General features: G+C 41.3%; 1 protein-coding gene across 1 annotated transcript in view; it reads left to right on the plus strand.

The window, feature by feature from the left end:
• Positions 1-25,419, plus strand: part of XPO6 (exportin 6) — a gene marked incomplete in the record, with an annotated part of 1,798,279 nt that overhangs the window by 922,221 nt on the left and 850,639 nt on the right. Inside the window, 1 exon segment of the mRNA XM_044089811.1 lies at positions 8,212-8,304. Within this exon segment, the coding sequence (XP_043945746.1) occupies positions 8,212-8,304 (93 nt within the window).

Genomic DNA, 25,419 nt, shown 5'->3' on the forward strand with positions numbered 1-25,419 from the left:
GAAGCTTTAATGCCAAGTCTGTTTTCATTGTAAGACTATTGCTTTGTTTAGGTTTAGTAAATGTCTCAGTGTTTGGGCTATAATGTTTGAAATAAAAGTTGTAAATTAAATCCAACTGCCTGTAATCATTGTAGAACTAAAGCATAAAACAGTATGCACACAGATTTGAACAGTGTCTACAGTAAATGGGGAGAAATAGCCAAGTAATGGGACACTGGAATGGCTGTGTGGGCGGGGCTTGGGGTGGGTGGACTTGGGCGGGGCTGTGTTGGCAGGGGGCGGGGTGAGCTATGTGGGTGGGGCTCTGGGTTTGCACCCCCTGCAAAAAATCCTGCGGGCTCCCTTGCCCGGCGCCCAACCTCCCACAGAAGGCACACACATGCACTCACACCTATGGCCAATTTGAGTGTCCAGTCCACCTACAGCATGTCTTTGGGATGTGGGAGGAAAACAGAGCACCCGCAGGAAACCCACGTGACCACAGGAAAGACATGCCAACTCCGCACAGAAGGCACCCCAGCCGAGAATCAAACCAGAGAACCTCTTGCTGTGAGGCAGCAATGCTAACTGCAGCTGGGTAAAACAGGGCAGTGGTAAATTAATAGAAGAGTTACAGTACTTTTGGCTTTTATTAAAAGATAGGTAGTAGTTGAACAATGCCACCTCATGGCCAAACTGAGTAAGTACAATGGTAAGGTACGAGCATTCCGAGGAGGGGGAAGGAGCCTAGGAGAGTAAAGGGAGAAAATCCATGGTAGACTATACAGGTAGCTGGCATATGCAGAAGAGCAGGTCTGCATTTATACCAAAGCCATTGCATGTGTTCAGCAGTCTGACATTATGAATTTATAATGAAGGGTATATAAGATCGTATTAATTGCATGCATCTGGCTAGTTATAAAGTAATAAGATTGTATTGCTCAAAGGATTTGCTGGCCAGTGTAAGTAAAGGGTACTACTGAATATCCAGTGCTGGCTTGCTTATCCTAGGGTAATAGGGTATTCTTCACCCAGTAGCACTTGTCTTACTGAAAGTGGGAGTTTACACCAAGTATTGTACTGGTCAAGCAGCTGACACTGCTTGTCAAGCATTGCTGGTCTTGTCTGTTACATGTGTAAACATGTATGCATAAGAACAGGCCCAACATAGCAGATGGCAACCATTGCATTTGGAAGCCTACAGGGTACAAATCCCCATGGCTGAATGATGGATTCCCTTCTAACATGATTAGACAAATTGACAAACCTGATGGCTGGCAGACGGACTGAATTTATTTGTATTTGTTTTCTTGGTTAGAGCACTTATCTCCATGTACTTTCTTCGGACTCTGCCCAGGAAGGGTGTTTGGTTAAGTGGCGTGCTCAGAATCACACAATTAGACAGTGGGAAATGAACCTTGCACCACTGGAGCACAGGAAACAGCTAGTTAACAGACCCTTAATCCTTTAAGTCAACTGACATAATGATTGAGGTCTTCCCCTCCGATGCACAAACTAAAAGGTTTGTCCTGACCTCTAGTCAATGGTTCTGTGTAGGCTGAAGGGGGGGGGGGGGACATGCTGAGTGTTTCCACCTTAAAATTCTCCCAAGAGTGGAGTTGGGGGAAGCAACAGAGACTCTAGATGGTGCTTATAGGGTGAGGAATCCCACCTGAAAAAGAAAAAAAACATGCCGAGTGTTTCCACCTCAAAAATCATCCAAGAACGTAGTTGTGGCTGGCAGCACAGACTCTAGATGTTGCCCGTAGGGGGAAGAATTGTATAGGACAACTGCTTTGGGCATCAACTATAGTATCTTGGATAGGAGAACACTGATCAGACTGCATGCCATTTCAGGGCTAGTCATTTGATGGTGTAAATTAACTGTGATTTGGTTATTTTGACTCATGTCATCAGTATGGGTAATATTTGTCCATGGTAAGTGGGTTGAGGACCCAGCCTGCTCTGACTTATGCCAGGGACCAATTCTAATAGTAGGAGGGGGTGTAGGTGTGTGCCTCTCGCTCGCCATTAAGCCCAGTAGCTGCGGGTCAGTAAGCTACTGACTGGCTGGTGTCCAGTTGCCCAGCTTAGATTACCAGAGATTGCTCTGTTGAGTGAAAGCTGGGCATTAAACTAAACCTATGAAATATTAAGTAAGAATTGCTTTACTCCGTAAGTTGGACACAGCTTGGAAGTGGATGACATGATGGTAAGGAGGAGGCTGGACATGCTATGTAACCATTGGACAAGATGGAAGGATTGTGCAACAGTCATTTGGCTTGGGATACAGAGTCTACTACTCAGGAGGTGGACTTGGTGAGGTAGTCTTCAGAAGACCATGGAAGATGTCGTCAGAATTAGTGACAGACTCATGGCAATCAGGCTCCAGTGCAAGGCTGCAGCACTATTCATAATGTCAGCCTATACCCCACAGCAGGGTTGTGATAATGAGAAGAGTATTTTCAGACAGCAGTTGCAGGACCTACGGGATAAAGCAGGATAACATGAATTGGTGGTGATAATGTGTGGCCTGAATGTATTACGACAGACAAAACAGAATATGAGGACTGCCTGGCCTGGTATGGATTGGGCAACAGGAGAGGCCATTTTAGACCTCGGTCTGGCAAATGGCTTGATGACTAATAAATGGTTCAACAAGAGAGACTTTTGCAAGATCACATGCAAGAGTGGTTTACGTGCAATTCTGGTAGACTTCCTTCTAGTAAGGAAAGGACACCGGGGTAGAATCTGTGGTTGTAAAGTCTTAAGTGAAACCGTTGACTCATAGTATAAACCACTGGTTGCCACTATCAGCTGCAGTCAGTGGTCAGAAAAGGCTTTAAGAACAACAGAGAACACTGGAAAGAGAGCCCAAGAGTTCAAGGAGTTATGCAGGGCCCTGACACCTCAGAAAGAGGAGGAAATGGGTAGAATTGAAGAATGGCAGCACTTCAAAACCATGTGCGTGAGGACAATTGAACAGATATACGTCCAGGCCTAGTATGGAGATAAGGCACATAAGGAAAGCTGGTGGCAGAATGCAGATGTCCAAGAAGTCATCCAAAGAAAGGAGGTGTGCAGGAAAAAGTGGGAGGTAGAAAGGATGTACCAGGTTAAGAAGGAATACTGGTTGGCTAACTGAGGCTAACCTGTCTATGTCAAACAAAGCTCCTCATTAGCACTCTTCAAGAAAAATCTTGATTGGATGGGAGCTAGGAAATTCACCCTGGGGATCACTTCTGTGGCTCTGCTCGACAGTGGCACAGGGAAATTCTCTTGGGTGGCGAAAGCCAGGCTACCTTTTGGCTAGGCTTATATAGGCCCTAGGGCCAATAGCCTAGTACCTACCTAAGAGAGGAGTTGCAGTAGCGAAGAACAAAGCACCAGTGGCATTCTACCAGCTTCTGGAAAGTGACTCTGTAGATGGCACAAAGAAACTCTCATCAAGTTGCAAGGTGAAGGCAAAAATATAAAGAAGATAGGCACCCATCATAAGGAATGGCAGCAGCAACCTGCTCACAAGTACACAAGACATTAAAACATTTCCAGCACTTACTGAATGAAGAAACCCCCACAGAAGCTGCTCTAGACACAACCTACAGTGAAAGAGGAGAAGGAGCCCACTCTGAGTAGTAAGAGCAGCACTAATTAAAGTCAGGAATAACAGCAAGCTCAGATGAGGTCACAACAGATATTATCAAAATGATGTTTGAGATAGGGAAGAAATGGCTCATGAGGCTGCTAATAACAGCATGGAGGGAAAGATGTATCCCAGATGATTGAAGCAAAAGCATATTAGTGCCACTGTAGAAGAACAAAAGAGACATGCACAATTGTGAGCAGTGCAGAGGTATCAAACTGCATGAAAGTTACTACTACCCAGCCTTTTGCCTAAGATGGCCTCAGAGTCTAACCTGAATCGGTCTATTCATTTAATAATATTCTTTCCAAATTTCAGTAAAAAGGGGTGAATAAATGTTTCCCTGCTGGAACCTTCATTGGCAGTTGAGATTTTATTTAAAGAGAACTCCTAGACTTCAGAAAATCAGACCAGCTCTTTGTGTCATTTTCGAAGGCCAAGCTTAGGTTAATCTTTCTATGGTTACTCTGTCAAGATGGCTCTCTGCCTGCATATCCCCTGTGTACAAAGTTAGTGATTTCTCACTCTCTTCCAGGCCAAAAGCTCATACTGCAAGGGCAGTGTCCATCTCAACAGGCTTTTTCAGTCACACTAATTTGGTCTATGTTTGCTCAGCTGTTACTTGGTCTAACACCCATAATTTAGTGCCTCATTTGCATGCTTGACATTCAATCTAGGTCGAGGGCTTCTTATGGCACCACCATTCTTCGGACTGTTCTCTGCTAATACCACTCAGTCTGGCTGGGGACTCTGTCCCACAGGTTGAGGTGGAAGGAAACTACGTCAATGGATAAAAAAGTTGTGTATTTACTATAGTGCTAGATCTGTGTTGTTTTCTATTTGCCTTAGCCATTTCATTCTGTGTCCCCTTCCAAATTATCACTGGTATCTTTTGGTTCTTGGAGGACGTCAGGCCTGCTTGAAGTCTTGATCACTGGACTTTCCTAGGTCTTGGCTTGATGTTTGTTTAGGTGACATTTCATGTAGAGCCCAGGTATGGGAGACGTAAATTCAATCTGAAGGGTCTTAAGAATGGAGAACATTAGGAGAGGGTAGTCATAGCTTTGGAGTTGAGTTTGAAGTGCCGTCCTTGGAGCCAGTCTTTTCTAGTAACCCACAGGTTGAAGTTACGGAAGATCCTTCTGCAGCTGAACTTGCTTCTAGGTTATATTGTACAGATAGGTAAAGGCTGCCAGCCTAGCCAGATAGAATTTTGTAGATAATTCTGTCATTTGTAAGTATGAATGTAAGCCACAGGCCTGTTCTCTTGAATGTGAAAATACTGCAGTGGATATTGAACTACAAAAATGTCCACATGCTTGTTCTCTTAAATGTGAGAAGACTGCAGTGGACATTGAACTGCAAAATTGTAACTGTGCACTCTGCTGTAAGAAAGCTAAGTCAAGTATTTTATGACCGTCTTTGATGTCAAAATTCTTAGCCGATGTGTCTGGATCAAGGAATTCTGCCTATTGTTTTGAAGCCAGAGTTAATGGCTAGAATTTGCATGTATAATTTCTTTTATTGCTGTGGTTCCTGACCAGCTGCAAGATCAAAGGGAGGCCATTAACCTCTGAGTTCTGTTAGCCTGGGGACCAGAAAGAAATAATGTAATCTGAAATGAATCAGTGGTACTGTGTTATCAATTTAAAGACAGAGAATCAGCATTAGAGCATTTGTCGTGAGAACATCACCAGCACTGTCTTGCTCTGTATGCAAGTTTATTTTAGAACTGGGTTTTCTCTTAGAAATAGCTAGGAATTAGGAAGGTTAGACTAAGTGTTTTTCTGTGTTGATGTCAGCACTTTTCGGAGGTATTTTCTGCCTGTTGAATCTGGTTAACTTCTTTGGGACTGTCACTGGGGCCCTGGATGAGGGAGGGTCAGTACAATAAAGCTTACCTTGACTTGGCCGGAGCCTTTGATGCAGTCCCCCACTTGGGCATCATTGAAAATCTAATATAACTTTGTGTAAATCCATATCTAGTCTGATGGGTGGCCAGCTAACTCACCAATAGGACTCACAAGGTCAAAGTAGGTGCCTCCAGCTCTGACAGCAGACCTGTCGCTAATGGTGCTCCCAGGGATCTGTTCTGGAACCTCTACTGTTTGGCGTCTACTTCTTGGAGGTCCAGACAATGACAAAGAGGCCTGTGGCTGACCAAGTTTGCAGATGACTGCAAGTTGGGTGCTGTCACTGACTCCTCAAATGATGTTGGTTCATTTCATAAGTAAAGGGATTGCATCCAGAAAAAAGGAGGTTGTTACCTCTCTACTCCTCATTAGGCCAATAGTTGAGTGTAGCGTCCCATTTTGTATGTGCCTCTCCAAACATCTGCACCAACTTGAAAGGCCCAAGAAATACCTCACAAAGAGAATCCATGGCCTGCAACTCCTGTCCTATGCGGACAAGCTCAGATCACTGTCACTCTGCTCGGTGTCGTACGGATTACTCAGAGGTGATCTGTGTCTCATCTTCAAGGCAATATCGGACCCTTCCCTACTCGAAATGTGCCAAATCCATAAGTCTAACTCCTCGCATATTGCCCACTTGAAAGGACTGAATCTAATGTGCGACATCGAAAGGGCTTGTTGGAGAGACAGGTTTGTCTCCCGGAGGCTGCCCCATCTCTGGAATGAACTTCCCATACATATAAAACAGAGGACTTCGCTGACCCACTTCGGGCGCAACCTTGATTAGTGTATGGGAAACCACAGATTTGTCCCAGGGGTTCCACCTGTGTCCTTCATTGACAGGGGTGACAGGTGAGGTTTCTTTTTTCGGGATAAACTCTTGGATAGGCTTGTAAGGGTCCCAGGGCCATTGGCCTAGTAACCTATTGTGATCCTATTATTTTAAGTATTTCTCTGTGATCTCTGAACTCTTGACTAGCACTGTGTATGAAGAAGTATTGTCTTGTGTTTTATTTATTAAATATTTTTAAACCTTTCAACTGTGGCTGTTTTGTGTAGATATAATTTAATCTCAGAGTACATTGCATGTATATAGTGAAATTGTACCAAGTCACTCCAAATAAGTTTTAACTGTTAGTTTGCACTTAACATTTGGATAATAACATTGCACAGTAATAATTGGACACCCTTTGAAGGACCTTTGATTAGCTGATAAATATTAGCTGGGTGGTGGCAGTGATTTCTATCGTATAGTCTGGGTAAAAGGGGCAGCTGGAGAACCTGTGCCAACCTTCCCCAGGAGTGTCTGCGTGGTTGTATATAACTCTTATCTGTGTGTGTGTGTGTTAGCTACTTGGGCAGGGTCACGAAGCACTGGTTGAACAGAGAGGGTGCTGGAGGTTTTAGCTTGCCCACTAGGCTGAGATCTGGACCCTATAGCTGTGCTAGTGGGGAGTCTTATTGGGGACCTGGAGAGAAAGGGAGAATCCAGCCCCAGACTGACTGATCTTTGCGCTTAAGGGAAATTGTAGTTTGCTATGCTTTTATTATCCTTTTCCCTGTATGGACGCCCCTCACTGTTAGTGGTGAGGATTGAGGTTCCTTGATTGCTGGGCCACTGCACAGGCATCACAGATGTTACCAGGTAAAGCAGGTATATCTAGGATGATATTAACCGTATTGCAGTGGAGTTTTCCTTTATGTGAATATTCCCTATTGACATTTTTAGATGCTGTTAGCTATATCCAGTCTTCCCCATTTCTCATCATACCACTTCTGATTCCTTTAAGGCTTGCTTGCTTTTTTTGTGTGTGCTTCTGTCTTGAAATCCTCTTATGATGGCCTTCTTCACAGCCTTTGTAAAGTTGCTGTATTTCCTGTTTCTAGTGCCACATTTTATACCTGATGTCCTTTTTAACAGACACACCTGCTTTTCCATTAAGTACACTTTCACAAATCTCTCTGCCACATTACCCTGCATAGACTATAACAATTGTCAGAAAAAGAATGAAGGTAATAACGTTCTGTACATTGGATTAGTTTTTGTTTATTTTTTTCCAGTAGCTTAGTTTTTTTTTTTTAGTTTTTGATGTCTGTACTTCCTAGGTATGCCTATTAAATAAAAAACAAGTGAAAAAGAATGGATCTAAATCCTTTCTCATTATGTAGCTTATGTGTGGTGTGATTCCTTGATTTATCTATACTGTTGCATCGTTTTAGAACTCCTAGGTGTATGGTTGTTTAGATAACAGCTTTTGAGGTGCCAGTGCCTGTTAAGAAATTAAGAAAAAGAACACAAGAGAAATGAAAATGCATTAATCTTTATTAATCTTCAATGTAATTACTAGGGTTCCTAGTTGGAAAGGAGACCCGGAAGGTAGGTTATAATTATGATTGAGCTAGGATTATTAGTCTGAGAATAGTATGTAAAACAGAAGAAAAAAAATAAATATTTATGCTTCATTTAGGATACATTTAGCATATTTTTAGCTATTTTCAGAGAAGCTCATCTTAGCAGTTTTGGTCTGGGCAGTTTCTACCATGATGTTTGAATAATTGTGTTTTCCCTACCTTTTGGTAAAAATATTAACATTTGGAGGAGTTTGGGTCAGGGTTACAAGTTTAGTTGTGTTCAACTTTCACCTAGGTGTATTCATTTTTTTGTTTGTTTTACAGGTTAGTAGAATCAACTCTCTATGGTTCCCGTGTGAAGCTATATAATATGGAAACTGCTGTGCCTTCAGTTCTGAAACCTGATCTGATCGATGTGTAAGTATTGCTGCTAAACATCAGGAATACATCTTGACTTTTTTTATGTTAAGGTAACGGTGAAGGAATAGATAAACCTGCCTGTCATACTTTTATACCTTTATTGATTTAAACAACAATTATTTTTGAGTAGGCATAGTAGGTCTAATAAGTAAAGCATATTTTTTGTAATGTAACATCCACATCTAACATCAGAGTCTACTTTGATTGGTCTTCAGTTTTACATCTTTTTAGTTCCATTTCTGCATTATCTTAAGGCTCCCACACTCTGGTGCATTCATCTTTTGCTTGTGCGTGACATGACATCATCTAGTCCTAGAAACCCGCCTTGTCTTTGTAGAACGTTAATTTAAGCAAGGCATAAATGCTAGAAATTTAGCCCAGCACTGGAGAGAGAATGCTTGGGGGAAAAATCATACATGCATACTTCAAGACAACAGGGCTTGGTAATGTGGGCAGACAAAATATAAACTAGAGATTCATTAATCTCAAATATTAAAATGATCCAAAAAGTTCCACACTAGAAATACTTGATTAAAACGCAAAGATCGAGAGCTTTCATCCCTGTAGTAGTGGAAGTAGTAGTCCAGGTTTTACAGGGATGAAACCGCTCTACCTTTGTGTTTTTATAAAGTGTTTCTAGTGAACTTTTTGGATCATTTTAATACTTGAGAGTGATGAATTTGTAGTTTGTATTTTGTTGGCTGTCCACATTTACCAAGCCCTGTTGTCTTGAATTATTGGTTTCGTTTTAGTGGGCTTGTTAGTGCTGTGAAAAGTTTATTATACATGCATACTTACACATTTACATAAAGATGAATGTGTATCTGCTGCATGTTTTTCACATGTTTTTGCTGTAACTGGAAATGTATTTGTACCACATTTTATACATTTAATCAGCTAAAAAAAAGAAAAGAGTTATGGAATTTAGTCTTTATGAAAAGTTTATCTCCTCTGTCATGAGTACTATTATGGATCATGGCCTTATGTAGGCCTACTCATTTCCATAAGCTGCCTTCTGCGGCATACCACTGTCCTGCATGGATTCCTGTTCACTAACGTCTAGCAAGCACTTCGGGGGTGCTGCAGCTTTCTTTTGTTTAGCCTATTTTGCGGAGCCTGAGGATCCCAAGGTTGTCATCTCTGAGAAAAGTAAGGGTAATGTAACACATTTGTTAACCAGGGCTGTCCAGCTGGAGGGTCACATTTCTGCTAGTGTCCCAAGGAGGAGAAAAGTTTAACATAATGTTTTAGTAAATGTAATGCATTGGAGTTTCTTTATTTTAAGAGCAGTTTGCTGGCAGTGCAAAAGTTAAATCGTTTTCAAATCCAAGGCAGAAAAAGCACACTTCTGATTAACAAATTTCTGGTTACTTTACAATTCAGTTGAGTTTCATAGTCCACTTTAAATTGCCTCAGTGAAATACAAGATTCCTTACAGTTCACAAGCTCAGTATTACTGGTCAAGCTACTTTGTAATCCTTGAGTAGTACTCCTTGAGTAAAGCCACAGTTAAGCGCCTGGAGCTTATTGAGTAGATCCACAAGTCTTCCAACAAGTTTCCTTGTCTTTCCACAGTTTCTTCTAGTTCAGTTCCACAAAATATTTTCAGTCTTGACCACTGTAAGAAGCACATTGTAAATTCCAACCCTTTTCACAGCATTTGTCCAGGTGATTCACATAAAGTGCAGTTTTTTGCTGCCTTAGTTTTACCATAATATATGGTGTATATACAGTATATCAGAAGATTTTTTCTGAAGCCACTGTGCTTCATTGCCCCCAAATGTATAATCCCATGGTCCTGTACTGAGTGGAAAGGGTTATAGGATTAGGATATGATCAGTCCATATTGCTGTGGCTTTTTCCAGTCTTCTGTCTGATAGCTTAATGTGAGGTTTGCAGTGACAAAAGCCCACTTCACAGTGTGGTGTGTACAATCCTGTTGCTTGTACAACCACTGCAGTGTATGTGAACTATTACTTCAGTGAAGGTACGTCCCAGTAGATAATACTGTATCAAAGTTAATGGCCCCTTAACTGCAGAAGAGAATCGTGACTTAGCCCTACTTCAATTCCAGTTTAGCAGACTTGGATGTTTCTTACTGCCTACTTCCTGGGATAGCTTAGTTCCTAACCCTATATCTTTTGTATCTGTGTATAGAAGAAAAGATTTAATAAAGTCGTGGGAAACCAGGAGTGACTCTGAACATAAGATGGTTTTCATTTGGTTAAAAGACTCATTTGTTGCTATTATCTACCTTTTTCTAAGTGAGTGCCTTATCTTTCATAAAGATTTGGCAAAGGGCATGCTGTGACTTTTCTGTAGTAGTCGAATGCTTTCCCTTTTTATTTGGTACTGAGTTTAGGTCATTTTTTGACTGCTTTTATTTGGCTGTCTGGGAATGTAATTACCTCATTCCCAATTACATGTCGCAAGTCCTTTGTTTTATTTTTCCTTAGCTTCATTCTGCTGTCTATCGCTTTTTTTGTCCTTTTGTTTCCTTCTTTCACTTATTGTCTTAGAGCATGATTCAAAAAGTGCTTTATTCTTACTGTCCTCTTTATACATCTCTTCTATAATCATCTATTCACACTAAAGAGCACCTTGTACTTGGACAGCCTAAACTATTATCTATATTATTTTTATAATGTGCCTTCAATTGTAATTGGACAGCTTTAACTAATACCTGCACCTCAATTTGTATTATTTTTTACTGTTTAATGATGCTTTTAGTGTTTGTACAATGCACCTTGATTTTGTTCTTATACTGCTTGTGTTTATCACGTGCGTGAATGGGCGTACCTTCATTGAAGGTTGTGCATCAGGGCTGGCAACTCTGCATGTAAAAATCAACTGCCAATCATTAGCGGACTGGAGTTCCGCTGTGGTGACCCCTAACCGGGAAAAGCCAAAAGACACAACTACTTGTGTTTATCATGCATTTTCTGTATTTATGTACAATGCATCATGCGTCACTAAGTGTCCTGTAGTATAGACTCTCATCTGTATTGTGTTTGAGTTTTTCTCCCTGGGCCTGCACTGAAAATAGGCTCTTTTTGGCCAAGTGGACTTTCACAGTAAACAAATGCCAATAAATAAGTAATGAATACATTTATCCATATCCTGATATGTTGCTTAGTTGGTAAGACTCCACCATTAAGAATGGTAGCTACGGTTGGAGCTATTATTTGGCCAGTTGTCTAACTGCAAAATTAATAAGTACAAATCTAAGGCTGTTTATATTAACTGCCCAGTTGACCCGACACTAAAAGAAAAGTTCCCCTCCTTGGTTAATGAGCAAGGGATACTGTATCCTGGAATAACTCTGGCAGCAACATTGACCAAAATTTTCACTTCTAGAGTGAAAACCTAGAAAGCAACCAAGTGTTCAAGAAGTGGGGGAGACTGTAAAGTAGAATATTTCCCACAGAGTGCCGGCAGTTAACTGGCTTATCTTACCATTAGTAGTGCATTATGCACAAGCTTATACTTAGTCTTCTCCCTCTGGTGGCCTTAAATGGCTAACTCAAATTACTTAAAAATTTATACAGGGAGGAACTAAATCCAGGGTATCTTGGAATGTCTTAACATTGTGTATCATATTCTGAATCATCTCTCTAACCTCAGTTTCTCTCAAAACTGCCTTACCTGGTTCCACAGTTATCTCTCTAACAGATCCCAGGCTGTGAAATGGCAAACTGGTACCTCTACCTTCCTACCCGGGGTTCCCCAGGGGTCCATACTAGGACCAATGCTCTTTAATGTATGTATCAGTGATTTTCACACCGCCATTCCTAACGCTAAAATAGTGCAATATGCAGATGACTCCACTTTAGTCTGCTTTGCTCCTAGTCTCACTGAGCTCCAGGCAAAAACCCAATTGGCCTTTACAACTACTGAGCACTGGATGCTTCAAAACCATCTCACTTAATGCCAATAAATCCAAAATCCTTCTTTCCTCTCCCTTAAAAACTGTCACACTTGACAAGTAATCCTTCAATATCATCGGCCATGCCAACGTCCCCTTTGCTAAACTTCTTAGGGTCACTATTGATGAACACCTGAAATTCGATACACATGTCCAACTTAATATCAAACAAAACTCATCAGAAGCTAGGTATGTTATATAAAAACACTCACTTTCTCTCTCCATCTACAAGGCAAACTCTAGCTTCTACCTATTTACTACCATCACTATTGTACGGTGCTCCACTTCTAACCAATCTTTCTATTACCATCACCTCAAAACTAGAAATCTGCTACATCAAAATTGCTAAATTCGCTACTAAATCTAAACACTCCTCCCATCATTGCACCTCTCTCCACATGCTAAAGTGGCTAGAGCTTCCTAACCACCTTGTCTACCTTCAACTTACTACAGCCCACAAAATAATCTTTAAACCTACTGCATGCCCTGCTCTTACTAATATCTTACCATTCTACACTCCACACAGACCCCTTAGATCTGCCCAACAAAATCTACTTTCTGTATGTAAACCAAAATGTCCCCCTGGACAGTTTCTCCTTTCCTATTTATTAGCCAAAACAAATGGGAACTCCCTCCCACCCCTGCTAAGAATCACTGCAAGCTTCGAACTCTTCAATTCCCAGCTCCACTCCCACCTCTCCCAAAATTGGAAATGTAATTGCATTCTTCCTACCTAACTCCTCCTAATGTCACTTATACATGTACTCCCTCATGCACATGCTGTTTTTTTTTTTTTTTTTTTTTTTCCTACATCTGCCTTGCTCTGAATCTAAAGAATGGTTACCATGTAAATATTGTACATAGCTCTCTGTCCCTTCTCTCTGTTAATTTTGTTCCCCTTTTTCTTCCTTTCTTTGTGCACCTTTTCAATTTGATACAACTCTATATATAGTTTTGCATTTGTTTTCTAAAACATTTATAATTATATGTATAATTGCATAAATGTATGCTTGTTTTAATTGTATGTAATACGGAGCTTTTCTCCCCGGGCCTCCACTGAAAACATGTCCTCTGGGCCCAGTGGACCTCCCCTGAAAATGGGTTCTCTGGGCCCAGCGGACCTCCCCGGTTATCAAACTGGAAATAAATAAATGTATTGGATGGGGTTGTTAGGGCTTTCTTAACTTGGAACTGTATTTGGCAGGAGGTAGACTCAAACTAGCTGAACCAGCTGAATTCCCTAACCCTGCTAATGGTTGGAAAACTTACCTTTGCCACATTTGTGTGTGAGGGTTATGTCAGACAATCTCCAACCAGACTGCATACCATGACAGACCAGGTAATGACATTGCAATTATGCTAGTCAGGCATTTCAGTGGGGCATTAAGGAATGCAAACATATATAGGTTCATAGGTTCAAACTAGGCTATCTGCCCGAGGGCATTTATAAGCCTAGCCCATAGTTTTGTGGCTTACGCCACCCCTTAGTTTGGAGAAACTGTGCCCATTATTTAGCTGTGCCTCTGTCGAGCAGTGACACTGAGGTAACCCCTGGGGTGTATCTGCGATCTCCCATCCATTGGTCAAGATTCCTCTTGAACAAGGCCAGCGAGGTGCTCTGCCTCACATAAACCGGGATTTTGTTCCACAGCATAGGGAGTCTTTGGGTGATGAATCTATCCCTCCAGCACGTCCTATTAATAACCGTGTCGAGGTTTAAGTCACCCGCCCCCTTGTGGCTCGGAGGGATCTAGATTTTTTGAGATGAAGCATATTCATCAAATCTGGGTTTGACATGGCCTTGTATGTCAGGCATAGGCCACCTCTGAGCAAGCGGTACGCAACTGAATATAACTGGAGTTCTTTCAGTCGTGCAGCATAAGACAGATTTTTGAGACCCTTTATCCTTTTGGTGAGGAACTTTTGTGGCCTCTCCAGCTGCTGCAAGTGTCGGGTCAGATACATTCCGAATGGAGCATTGTACTCTATCATTGGTCTGATGAGTGATGAGTATAGGGAGACTATGACTTCCCTTGATCTAGATGTGAATCCCTTCATGATAAGGTGGGCAATGTAGAAGGTCTTCCTGACTACTTTAGCAATATGAGTGTCGAATGAAAGGCTACTGTCAACCTGGGTTCCCAGGTCCCTAATAACTTCTTCTGTGTTCAGGGGATTGCCACCTATATGGTAGCTAGGGGTAACCTTATTTTTCCCGAAGGGTATGACTATGCATTTCTTGGCATTTAACTTGAGGCCATGGCTCTGGCACCAGTTATCCATTTCTGTGAGACCCTTCTGAAGGATATCTGTGTCGGATGTGTTCTCAACTACGCGCCCAGTTTGCAGTCATCTGCGAACTTTGTCAGCCATAACCCTCCTGTGTTTGCTTGTACTTCAGAAAAGTAGATGCCAAACAAGAGTGGGCCCAGGACTGAGCCCTGTGGGACACCACTTGTGACAGACTTAGAGTCTGACATGGCGCCAGCAACTCTGACCCTGTGGGTTCTGTCACTCAGCCAGTTTGCAACCCATCTTGTAATGTATGGGTTTACATTTAAGTTGATGAGTTTTTCAATGATACCCGAGTGGGGGTATTGTATCGAAAGCCTTCGCCAGGTCTAGGTAGGCTGTATGGACTGCTTTTCCCTCGTCAATGGCCTTGGTGACTGTTTCGAAAAAGTCAACCAAGTTTAAAAGGCATGATCTGCCTTTGACAAAGCCAAACTGGGTTGGATCCAAAGTCTGCAAATTCCCTATGTCTTTATTTATGAGATCCATTATGATCCTTTCCATGGCTTTGCAGATCAGGCTTGTCAAGCTAATGGGACGGTAATTTCCAGGGTCGGTGGAGGCACCGCCTTTGTGGAGTGGGACCACAGTCGCAGCGCCACTCCTGGGTGCGTATCCGGAGGTGAGACTAAGATTAAACAGCTGTCCTAACTGTGGGTTTAATTCCTCGTTGAGTTCATGGAGCACACAGCCGGGGACACCATCAGGTCCCATGGATGCTGTGTTCTTTGCCTTGGAGAGAGCAGTTCTCACCTGAGCGTTAGAGATGTTTGGGGGGCTACAATCATTTGGTATAGATATCTCTTCTTTAGGCGGGGAAGGTGGGGAGAAGTTTGCACTGAACCTGTCAGCCAGTATGTTGGCAATGTCTGTAGGATCAGTAATCTTCACATCATTTTGAACTAATTCTGAGCATATCTGGGAGTTTCCTCCTAGGTTTCTGACATAGCTAAAGAATGCCTTATGGTTGTCTTTAGAGTCCTTAGCTATTTTTTTCTCAAAATTAGCTTTGGATGATTTTATGAGAGCTCTTAGCTTTTTACTTATAGTGATCAGCGGTGTCTTACCTTTTAAGGATTTTGGTCTTTCTTGTAGTAGCTTTCTCCTTTTGTTGTAGAGTTTGTTTATGGCTGGGGTCCACCAGACTGGACGCTTGCCTTTGGTACAAAGAGTCTTTGTTTTGCTTGGGATTGCCTGATCCATGCAGCCCTGCAGGTGCTGGTAGAAGGCATTTGTAAGTGATTCAGCGGTTTGAGTAATGTTAACCGCCGGCTCAGGGGCCTTAAAGGAGACCACACTAGTTTTTAGAAGTGTGAAGTCGGCTTTCTATGGCTAACTCCCCAGAATAACTAAACGATGGATGCTGGTTGCTGGGGATGGAATAAAAAACAAAAACAGATTATAAGATTAGTCACCTTGGTCAAGCCACTTATCTTATGGGAAGAGCTTTTTTGTACAAATGGGGTATTGGACTACTGTGAATTCAGTGAGTCTTTCAAGTTGGAAAAGTTCTCTGGAGATTTTGCTGAAATGTTAAGTAAGCTTAGGAAGATGAAGCTAGCCCCTGTCCCTGAATAATTCAGTTGTTAGTTGACAGTAGGGTCACCCATATACAGTTTTAGTTGGAGCTAAAGATGTGACAGATGGGTACAGACTGACATGGCAGCCTGACTTTAGCCACCAGATTTTCTTTCATCCACCCTGCTTGTACCACGCTATGCTTCTAGATCACCCAGATATAGATTCTTCACTCAGTGCCTTTTTAAATGTTTCCAGCTACCATTCCCAAGTGCTGAGGATGTAGAGGGGAAGTCAGGTTGCACATTTTTTTTTCTTTTTTGGGAAAGTCTCCTTTTGACGGAATTTAAAATGGAGCTCAAGGTCTTGTGCTCCTCTGTGCTGGAAGCTCCTTTTGAAACTAAGTCTAAATTATTGATTGGGTGCCCACCTGAAACAGATGTGGAGTTGGGGAAAATTAACTTGCAAATGTATTGCTATTGGTTTTCAAAGGGTCATAAGAAAACATGCAAACAGTTCACCCCCCCCCCCCCCCAATATCAGAGACAGTTGCCTTGGTAAAGGAGATTAAGGAATTTAAACTAGCGAATTCCAGAGGATATGTGCTGGGAAAGTTCCTCAAGAAATGGCTTCTACAGTCTCTCCTATTTGGCATCAAATAAGATTTGACAGTTCTAGCATTATTAGTCTCTCTCTCTTTCTCTTTATATATATATATATATATATATATATATATATAATTTCACCAGTGTATTTGTTAAAGTAAAGTTACTTTAGAAAAGCATTCTTGATCTGAATCTTTCTATCTGTTGTACTATTTGCCTCTTTTTTTCTCTTGTATTTAAATGGTTGCTTCATTACAGTGTATCGGCAGCATGATTAGTGTGTACAGTGCTGTTTGTCATTTGGAGAATTATTTTTTGTTGACTTCCTTATGTAAATTTATAATAAGTTTATGTACTGCATGTTGTGTATTTTGATTAATCTTTGTGTTATCTGCTGTACTATTGATCTTCCATAGATTTTTTTTTCATGTGTTTGGTATGATTTGCTTGAAGCTTTGATTGCTTGTCCTCCAAATGCAACTTGTTTTTCTGCTTTGTCCTCATGTCATGGCTAAAAAAGGTCTACGGTGGTAAAAACTTGGAATAGCTTTTCTGTGAGCTCATTCACTGTGGGTATTAGTTGTGGCATTCAGTTTTTGGAAATCATTACAGTATCTTGTGGAGCCATATTTTAGAAATAACTGTCAAGACTGTTTTATTTGCTTGGACTTCCCAGTAATTGATTATCATTTTGTTACTTCATTTACTTCTCTGTGCGATTTTGGTATCCTGTATGGTTTTAGGTTTCTTTCATGGCACAGTTTCAATGTGATGTTGATTTAAATTTGTCCTATAAGGTAGCGCAGGGCAGTAAAAACTCTTGTTTCTGGGCTTTAGATAAAGTTTCATCTGACTGGGAATAGGGATAGAATTCCCTGATAACCATAACTTTCATTTCTTTTTCAAACACCTTATTAAATTATCACTTGTGAAATAGCCAGATTTACATTTATATAAAAGTAATCAAGCTATATTAACATAAACATTATACTTCACACATATTGCATATACCTAAGCATGACCTAAGCAATATTGCATAAAGTATTCAGTTCCTGTTTTTTTTAAACAAACATCTTCATTAAACAATCACTTACTACATAGGCAGTCATACATTATGTAAATGAAAACAAACGACACGAACACAATCCTAGTTGCAAGCATTTTACATCACAAACCATACTGCCACACTCCTAGTTGCAAACATTATACATCACTTCTAATCTACCCAATCTTTCTCACTCAAACATTACATAGCTAATTTAAGTCCTGCTGCCTTTTAGGCCTCATTCCTCCCGTGTATGTACTGTTCCCACACTTGGACTCAAAATGTAACATCCTTTTTTTTGTTTGTTTCGTTTTTCAACAAAGGGCACTTTTCAGTAGAAAGAACAAGTAGTTTATCAGGGGCCTTCTCTCTGCTGCAGCAGGAGATTCAGCATTCTCTTCTGTGTTTATCTCTTCCTCTCAGCAACTCAGGGGACTTCCAAGATGGAGATTCAGGCATTCAGAAAGAGAGATAAAGACAAGGATTAGGATAAAGGAGAAAAATACCAGCTGATATCCTAATGGTATCTCTCCAAAGCCTAAGATCTCTAAATCCCCAAGATTGTCTGTTGCTGCTGCAACTGCTTCGTCTGTGACCTTCAACCCCTATGTCAGTGGTCTGTAAGCCCATTGTCCTGATCATTCTTCAAAAAAGTTGCTGACTCGTAGGATTTTGATCTCCCAAAAGGGAGCTGTCTAACTTCGTGGGCTTCAGACCTTCTCTACTGGTAGCAGCCATTAAGTTATACAGGTTCTCCAGGAGTTATGTTGATGTTGACTGGGGTCAGATGATGAGTCTTTGTAAAGGCCGAGGTAGACATGGTGGGGGGGGGGTTATTCCATTACCTTCCCAGAGAACAGATAGATCTGGCCTGTCTACTGTCTCTTTTTGCTCCTTCCCTGGCTCCTTGTTTTGTTCTGTGGCTTAATAGCAGAAATATCTTATAGTCATCCTTCTTTTGGCAGTGACAGCTCTGGCAGTTTTGGATTAGCTCACCCAACTCACTGGACTCTGAAATCTTCTGAGCCCGGTGTGTTCCAGAGCCAAGTGGTCGATGTAGAGACTATGGATCCAGCTCGATTCTATTTCGTTAGTTGCTTTCCTGTCTTCAACTGCTTCAGCCCTTGATTCCTTTAAACCTGCCTGGATCTCTGATGTGACTGTCACATTGGTACCATCAGTGCCAAAGTCTGCTTTTGAGGTTTTTGAGAGATTTTGGCCCACCGATTTGCTAGACAGTGCACCAAATCTTTTGACTCTATCCCATACCTCCTTCCCTGCTTCATCTGCAACCTTTTGCTCATACTATCCATCCCAAGGACAGTCCATTCCTGAAAGTCTTGATCCCTTCCTACATCAAAGAGATAACACTTCTGAGACTTTCAACAGGTTTTCTGCCATCTGTGTCCATTTTTGTTTTCCCCAACAGATGTTCTTCGTGTTTCACTGTTGCAGTCATTACATTTAGGGTAATCCTGCTGGCAGGTTGCCCTCAGTCGGCCTGAATTCCAAAGTCCTGGGTCCTGCGTCGGCTTCTGTCGCCCCTTCCCTGACGTCAGGTCGTCAGGGGTATAAGATGCGGCCGACGACATTTTCTTTAGTCTTTCTTGCCGCGTGGTGCCTGAAGCAGAAGCAGTTCGCAAGTGCCGGTTGGCTGACTCCTGCGATTTTCGTGTTCGAGTTTCAGATCCGAGGTCTTCAATAAAGCCAAGTACCCCATTGGGGTAACATTTTTCTTGCTCCAGACCGATGTCAGAAAAAGTTAATAATTGTATTTCTTGTGGAAAGCAAATACCTCATAAGGACTTTCATTATTACTGTATTCCTTGCCTAGGCCCTGATCACAACGCTGCTGGTTGTCTGTTCTGTGCTAGATTTAACCAACGCACTATTAAGCGTCGGTATGATTTTGCTTTAAACTATTTTGGAAGCTAGGTTAATTATCCAGAAATGTTGTCTGATAGCCATCCGACTACCGGAGTTCACAAAAAACGCAAAGAAAAGGAGAGAGATAGACAACAGAGGCCCAAAATAGACAACAAGGCTTCTCCTAAGCCACTCGCCGGTTCTCAGTGAGGCGTTTTCGCAGCCCCTGACGCCTGCTGCTACAATTGGTGCCGTTTGCTCGGATCTGAATTGAGAACAAGCTGCAGCAGTCAGGAACTGAATGAAATGCTGCTAATAAAAGGGCCCATAACAGACTTCAGTTTCATTTTCCTGCACCTGTCTGCTTTATAGATTTGCTAATTTTTTTATGCAGAAAATGGTATGATTTCTCTCATTCAGTTGTTTTGAGGTAAGTGGCATGCATTTCTTTTCTGCTATTGAATGCGCAGTATGAGTGTGGGTTAATACGGAAAATACTGGCGACATACATATGAAAGGAGGTATGATAGTGGGGTAACAAGATGTTTATATAACGCCTTAGCTAAACCTGTATTACACAAGTATAGCTCAATTTGAGTGAAAATGTGAGCGAGTGCGGGAAAAATAAATAAGCCAGAAAGAGGTACACCAGCTGGTTATATGATTTACTGTGTGTCCCGGGACAGTTGCAGGTTTTTAAATCAGTGGATCGCCCTTACTAAAAATGACTGTGACCTTGCTTTTCCCAAAAATGGTAGTTTTAATAAAGATATATTGACTAATTTGCAAAAGAAATTAAAAAAGAAAGGAAAATACCAGGGTTGTGCTGGGCAGCTTTTTAATGATTGGATGTGTGAGGCTAAAGAAAGGAAAAAGGACTCCGTCATCAGTAGTCTTAACTTGCTGTAGTAAAAAAAAAAAAAAAATGCTAAATGTTTTGTTTCCCACTGTTTCTACTAATATAAACAGTTTTGTATTTTAAAATAAAACCGAGGAAATTTATACAGTGATATGTTTAAAAATCCATAAATGCATGTGCACATCCATTTGCTAGTTAGATGTATGTACACATTTGTTGCTATAATATATGTAAAAATAACGTAGTCAGTTAAGTACATGTATTTCCCTTTACTAGCATACATATATTAAAGGGTTAAAATGGTCTTCGCTAAAAGCATGGAATCAAATCGACAAAGCAGCATTCATTCATACAATGTAACAAAGTCAGGTACAGCTTGAGACAGGCTGAATGTTCAGTGTATAAAATGCTTCAAGGACTATAAATAAAAATGCAGCTGTGAGACAAGGCATACAGCATTCAACACATACATCTGCATTTCATTTGCATCATTCTGAACATCAAAACAGAGGCAATTACAATATTTCATAAGTAAAACTTAGTTAAAAAAAAAATGCTACATGGGTGCAACATTTGCCAGAAAATATGTTAGGGGTAAAAGCTACCCCAAACAACAAGACAGGGATTTCATCATTTGAAATCATGACAGGCAGGAAAATGCCCACACAACTACCTTTTGATCCAGAGATTGGACATACAAATAGGGCCTTTGGGCTATAAGGTCAAAGTAAAAAGAACAAAACCTTGCTAGTCCACAGGAATCAAATGAGTCATTGTTTACAGTAATCAGCAGCAAAATGCATTGCTTTTAAAAGAAGGGGTAGCAGATGCTCAAAGTTTTTCTTTTTTTAGAAACAAACGTACAAGACTGAATACCAAGCATTGTGCAGAGGTTCTTAAGTATTCCCAAAAAGTTATTGGGACAAACAAATTTTGATAAACATAAAAAAATGTGATTATTGTTGTAAGTATTGTACTCTGTAAACTCCTTTTGGTACAATGCCAAACAGAGGAAATCAGGGTTGTTTATTACAACATTTCACGAATGACAGTAAGTTAAAAAAAATGCTACTCAAAATAGATCACAAGACAACTTCAGTTATAAAAAGCATACAGCATGTACCTTTGGAAAAATAACATTTAACACAAATGTAACTGCATGGTTAGCTAAACAAGGTCAGGCATACATAAAGAGAAAAAAAATCAAAGGCTGACATAAACATTTCAGTAAACAGCTCAGTCTATTAAATGCTGTGCATTACTTCCTAAGGATATAACAGATTTGACAAAAAAAGACATCATACAAAAAAATGTCAGTGTGTTAATAACACAAAAATAAAAATAAATGTGATGCTAAACTGGTATAATTTCTACCAATACTCTATTTGTACAAATAGCACAAAGATAAATAAAAAAGGACCATGGGTTGCAATACCTTACCATCCTGGGTAATAAGCCAGTACTTCATACAAATCAAGTGTTAAAAATACCATCCACTTGTGCCATAATAGGACAACAAAACCAAAAAACAATATTGCACATCAATATTACTAGTTGTAAAGTTACCAAATGCAGATTTAAAAGAGCTTGGTATAACAACTAGTAGGACATGATATCTCACAGATTGTACATTTACAAGCACAATAAAATCCTATATCATAAGTCATTACAAGTATCTTTAATACACAGATTACAATTTACTGTGTAAATACACAATGTTGTTGTCTTTCGGCTTTTCCCTGTTAGGGGTCGCCACAGCAGAACTCTGGTCCGCTAATGATTGGCAGTTGATTTTTTACGTGCTGAGTTGCCAGCCCTAACACACAACCTTCAATAAAGGTACGCCCATTCACGCATGTCTCCATGCAGAAGACGCTCTAGCTGAGAGTCAAACCGGTCAGCGTCTTACTTTGAGGCAACAATGCTACCGCAGCACCACCACCACGAGTGTGTAAATACACAATATTGCCTTCAAATTTCATGTTTGTTTAAAGTGGCACCACAGTTTGTGTGGTTTCACATAACCCAGTGTTAGTAGTAAAACACAAAAAGCTGACACTGCTCATAATTAGTTGGACATATTTACAGGATGGTCATCATCTGGAACCAAATTGCTAAATGGGTTTATACATCCTGTGGTAATAGTTTTAGGGGTCATAATAATGATGACAGCTTAAAATTGTTTTATATGCTGCCGGTTATAAAGAGTTGCAATAACTCGTTATGATTGTAAATATGAGCAAAATGGTACATGCTGTAAATGATAGTGCTAACAAAACAAATGCAGTCTTTTCCTTAACTGAAGCTTAGTCCATTCCTCAAAAAAAAAAAACCGGAAAACTGAAACAATATAAGTACTCTGTTCTATTTAGTATACACTATCTTTTCAAAGCTTGTTAATCCTCCTGCCTTAGGGTTGCCAGATTATTCCAAACCTTTTTTTCTTTTGCTGTAAGAGAAACAAAACTGCCTTGGGTCTCCTAGCCCAGCAACACACTGGAGGCTACCCACCTATTGCTTACTATAGCACTCTGCTAGATCCGGTTGCCTCTGGTTACCCGGCTTGCTTATGGGCTGTGGCAGCTGCCGCTGTTTTGGTTAATATGGCAGCCCCACTAACCTTGGGACTTGATACTATCTTAGCAGTCCCACATGCTGTTCAAGCGCTACTTCTAAAGACAAAAACAGTCTCTTTCAAATGCACGCCTTACTAAATACGAACCAAGTTTAATAAATAATCCTGCCCTGCAAGTCATACGCTGCCCACCACTGAACCCTGCCTCTTTAATACCAACTTCAGATGAGGGCGAACCACATGATTGTGTGCTTGTAGTTAACTCTGTTCTTTCTCCTAGGTTGCATTTATATGACACTCCTTTGCAAAATCCTGATTTAGTTCTTTTTGTCAATGGATCCTGCTTACGTACAATCTCTGAATTCCAAGCTGCTTAGTCTACTCCGATTGAAGTTTTAAGGTCAGCACGATTACCCCCAGGCACTTCTGCACAGGCTGCGGAACTAGTGGCATTATCGAATGCATGCAAAATAGCTAAGGACAAGTCCGTTACTTTATATACTGACTCCCGTTATGCCCACGGTGTTCATGATTTTAGTATACTATGAAAAGAACGAGGGTTTTTAACTTCTTCTGGGGCACCCGTTAGAAAACATTTTTATATCAATAACTTGCTACAAGACTTATTACCATCTGAACTTGCTGTTAAATGTGCAGCCCATCAATCTAATGACTCTTTTGAAACTAAGGGCAAAAATTTAGCTGATTGGGCTGCTAAACGGGCTGCTCTCACACACTGTTCAGGGACATTTTTTGCAGCCTTTGCAACCAATGTTTACTTTTGATACCAAAGTGTTAAAAGCTTTACAGGATAAAGTCCCAGAATCAGAAAGAAGAACATGGCTGGCTCAAGGTTGTTTTAAACGCTCTGATCTCATTTGGCAACATCCAGATGGCAGATTGGTCTGCCCAATGTCCATGTTAAATTCTCTTATTAAAGCATATCATTTGCCAGCCCATGTCAGGGTACAAGCATTAATAAAACAAATCCAAAAGGGTTGGTTTGCCCCAGGACTTTCTGCTTCTGTACAGCATTTTTTGAGCATGTGCTCCATTTGTTTACAGTATAACATTTCAAAAGGCACTATGGCTCCCGCACAACCATTGCCAAAACCATTTGGACCATTTTGCACTTTGCAATGAGACTTTATTGAACTTCCACCTTGTGCTCGTTTCAAATATGTTTTAACTTTTGATATTTTTTCTGGGTGGTTAGAAGCCTACCCATGTATCAAAAATGATATTTCACTTGCTAAGAAGCTTTATGAATTGATACATCGATGTCCTTCAAGAATGCAACTGCAGTCATAACATGTGGGTTGTCCTGCCTCAGGCAGCCCTTGGTCGGCCGGATTCCAAAGTCTGAGTCCGACGTCGGCTGATGTCGCATTTCTGTCCGACGTCAGAGCGGCTGGAGTATATAAGCATCAGCCGACGCCATTTTCTTCAGTCTTTCTTGCCGCGGTGCCCGGCAGAAGCAGTTCGCAAGTGCCGGTCGGTCAGCTCCTGTATTCTACGATACCGAAGTCATCAAAAAAGCTAAGTACCCCGTTGGGGACCTTTTCTTGCCTCAGCCGATGTCAGAAATTACTGAAAAAGTTAACAATTGTCTTTTTTGTGGTAAACAAATACCTCATAAGGATTTCCACTCTTACTGCCTCCCTTGCCTGGGCCCAGACCACGACGTCTCGGGCTGTGTAGCCTGTGCTCGCTTCAACATGCGCACTCTCAGGCGTCGGGCGGAGTTTGCTGAAGATTTCTTCGGCGATAAATTTGCTTACACCATGCCGTCGGAGCTTCCGACATCGCAAACTCCCAAAAAGCGAAAAGACCGGGACCGACATCCTCGGCCCGTGTCTGCCACCGACTCCACGCCAAAACCTAGCTTAAGTGCTCCGGTTCCCTCTGAGATGGTCTCTCCACCGCTCCGAACCGAAGACACCGCATTACCGACGACTCAGATTCCAGATATTACTCCGACGCCAGTTATAGATTTTCCTCCGGATACTGAAACCGAGGAAATGCCCGAGACCATTGCTGTAGACAAGGTCACTCCTGCACGTGGAGCTGCCAGGCCTCCTATGGCCATGTCTATTAAGGCCTACACTAGGGCTAAGGCAGCCAGCAAAACAAAGCATATTGCTTCCAAATCCTTACCTCAGCCGACTCCGGAGACACAAATTATGTCCATGGCTGCTGATTTAATTTCCATGATCAGAGGTTCACAGGCCCATCCTGAGAGAGCATCCCAGCCTCCTCCTGATAAAGGCCCGGGTTGAACCCTCTGACCCTTCTCCTTCAGATGAAGACTCTGAGGGCTCTGTCCACTCTGATAGCCAGGAAGAGCTCTTCCAGACCTATGAGGACTCTGATGCAGAAGATTCCATACCTTGACCTCCCCTCCTGAGGATATTTCTTTGGGAAGTT

Source organism: Protopterus annectens, chromosome 12.part0, assembly GCF_019279795.1.
Source record: "Protopterus annectens isolate FY-2018-M chromosome 12.part0, PAN1.0, whole genome shotgun sequence".
Classification (NCBI taxonomy): Eukaryota; Metazoa; Chordata; order Ceratodontiformes; family Protopteridae; genus Protopterus; species Protopterus annectens.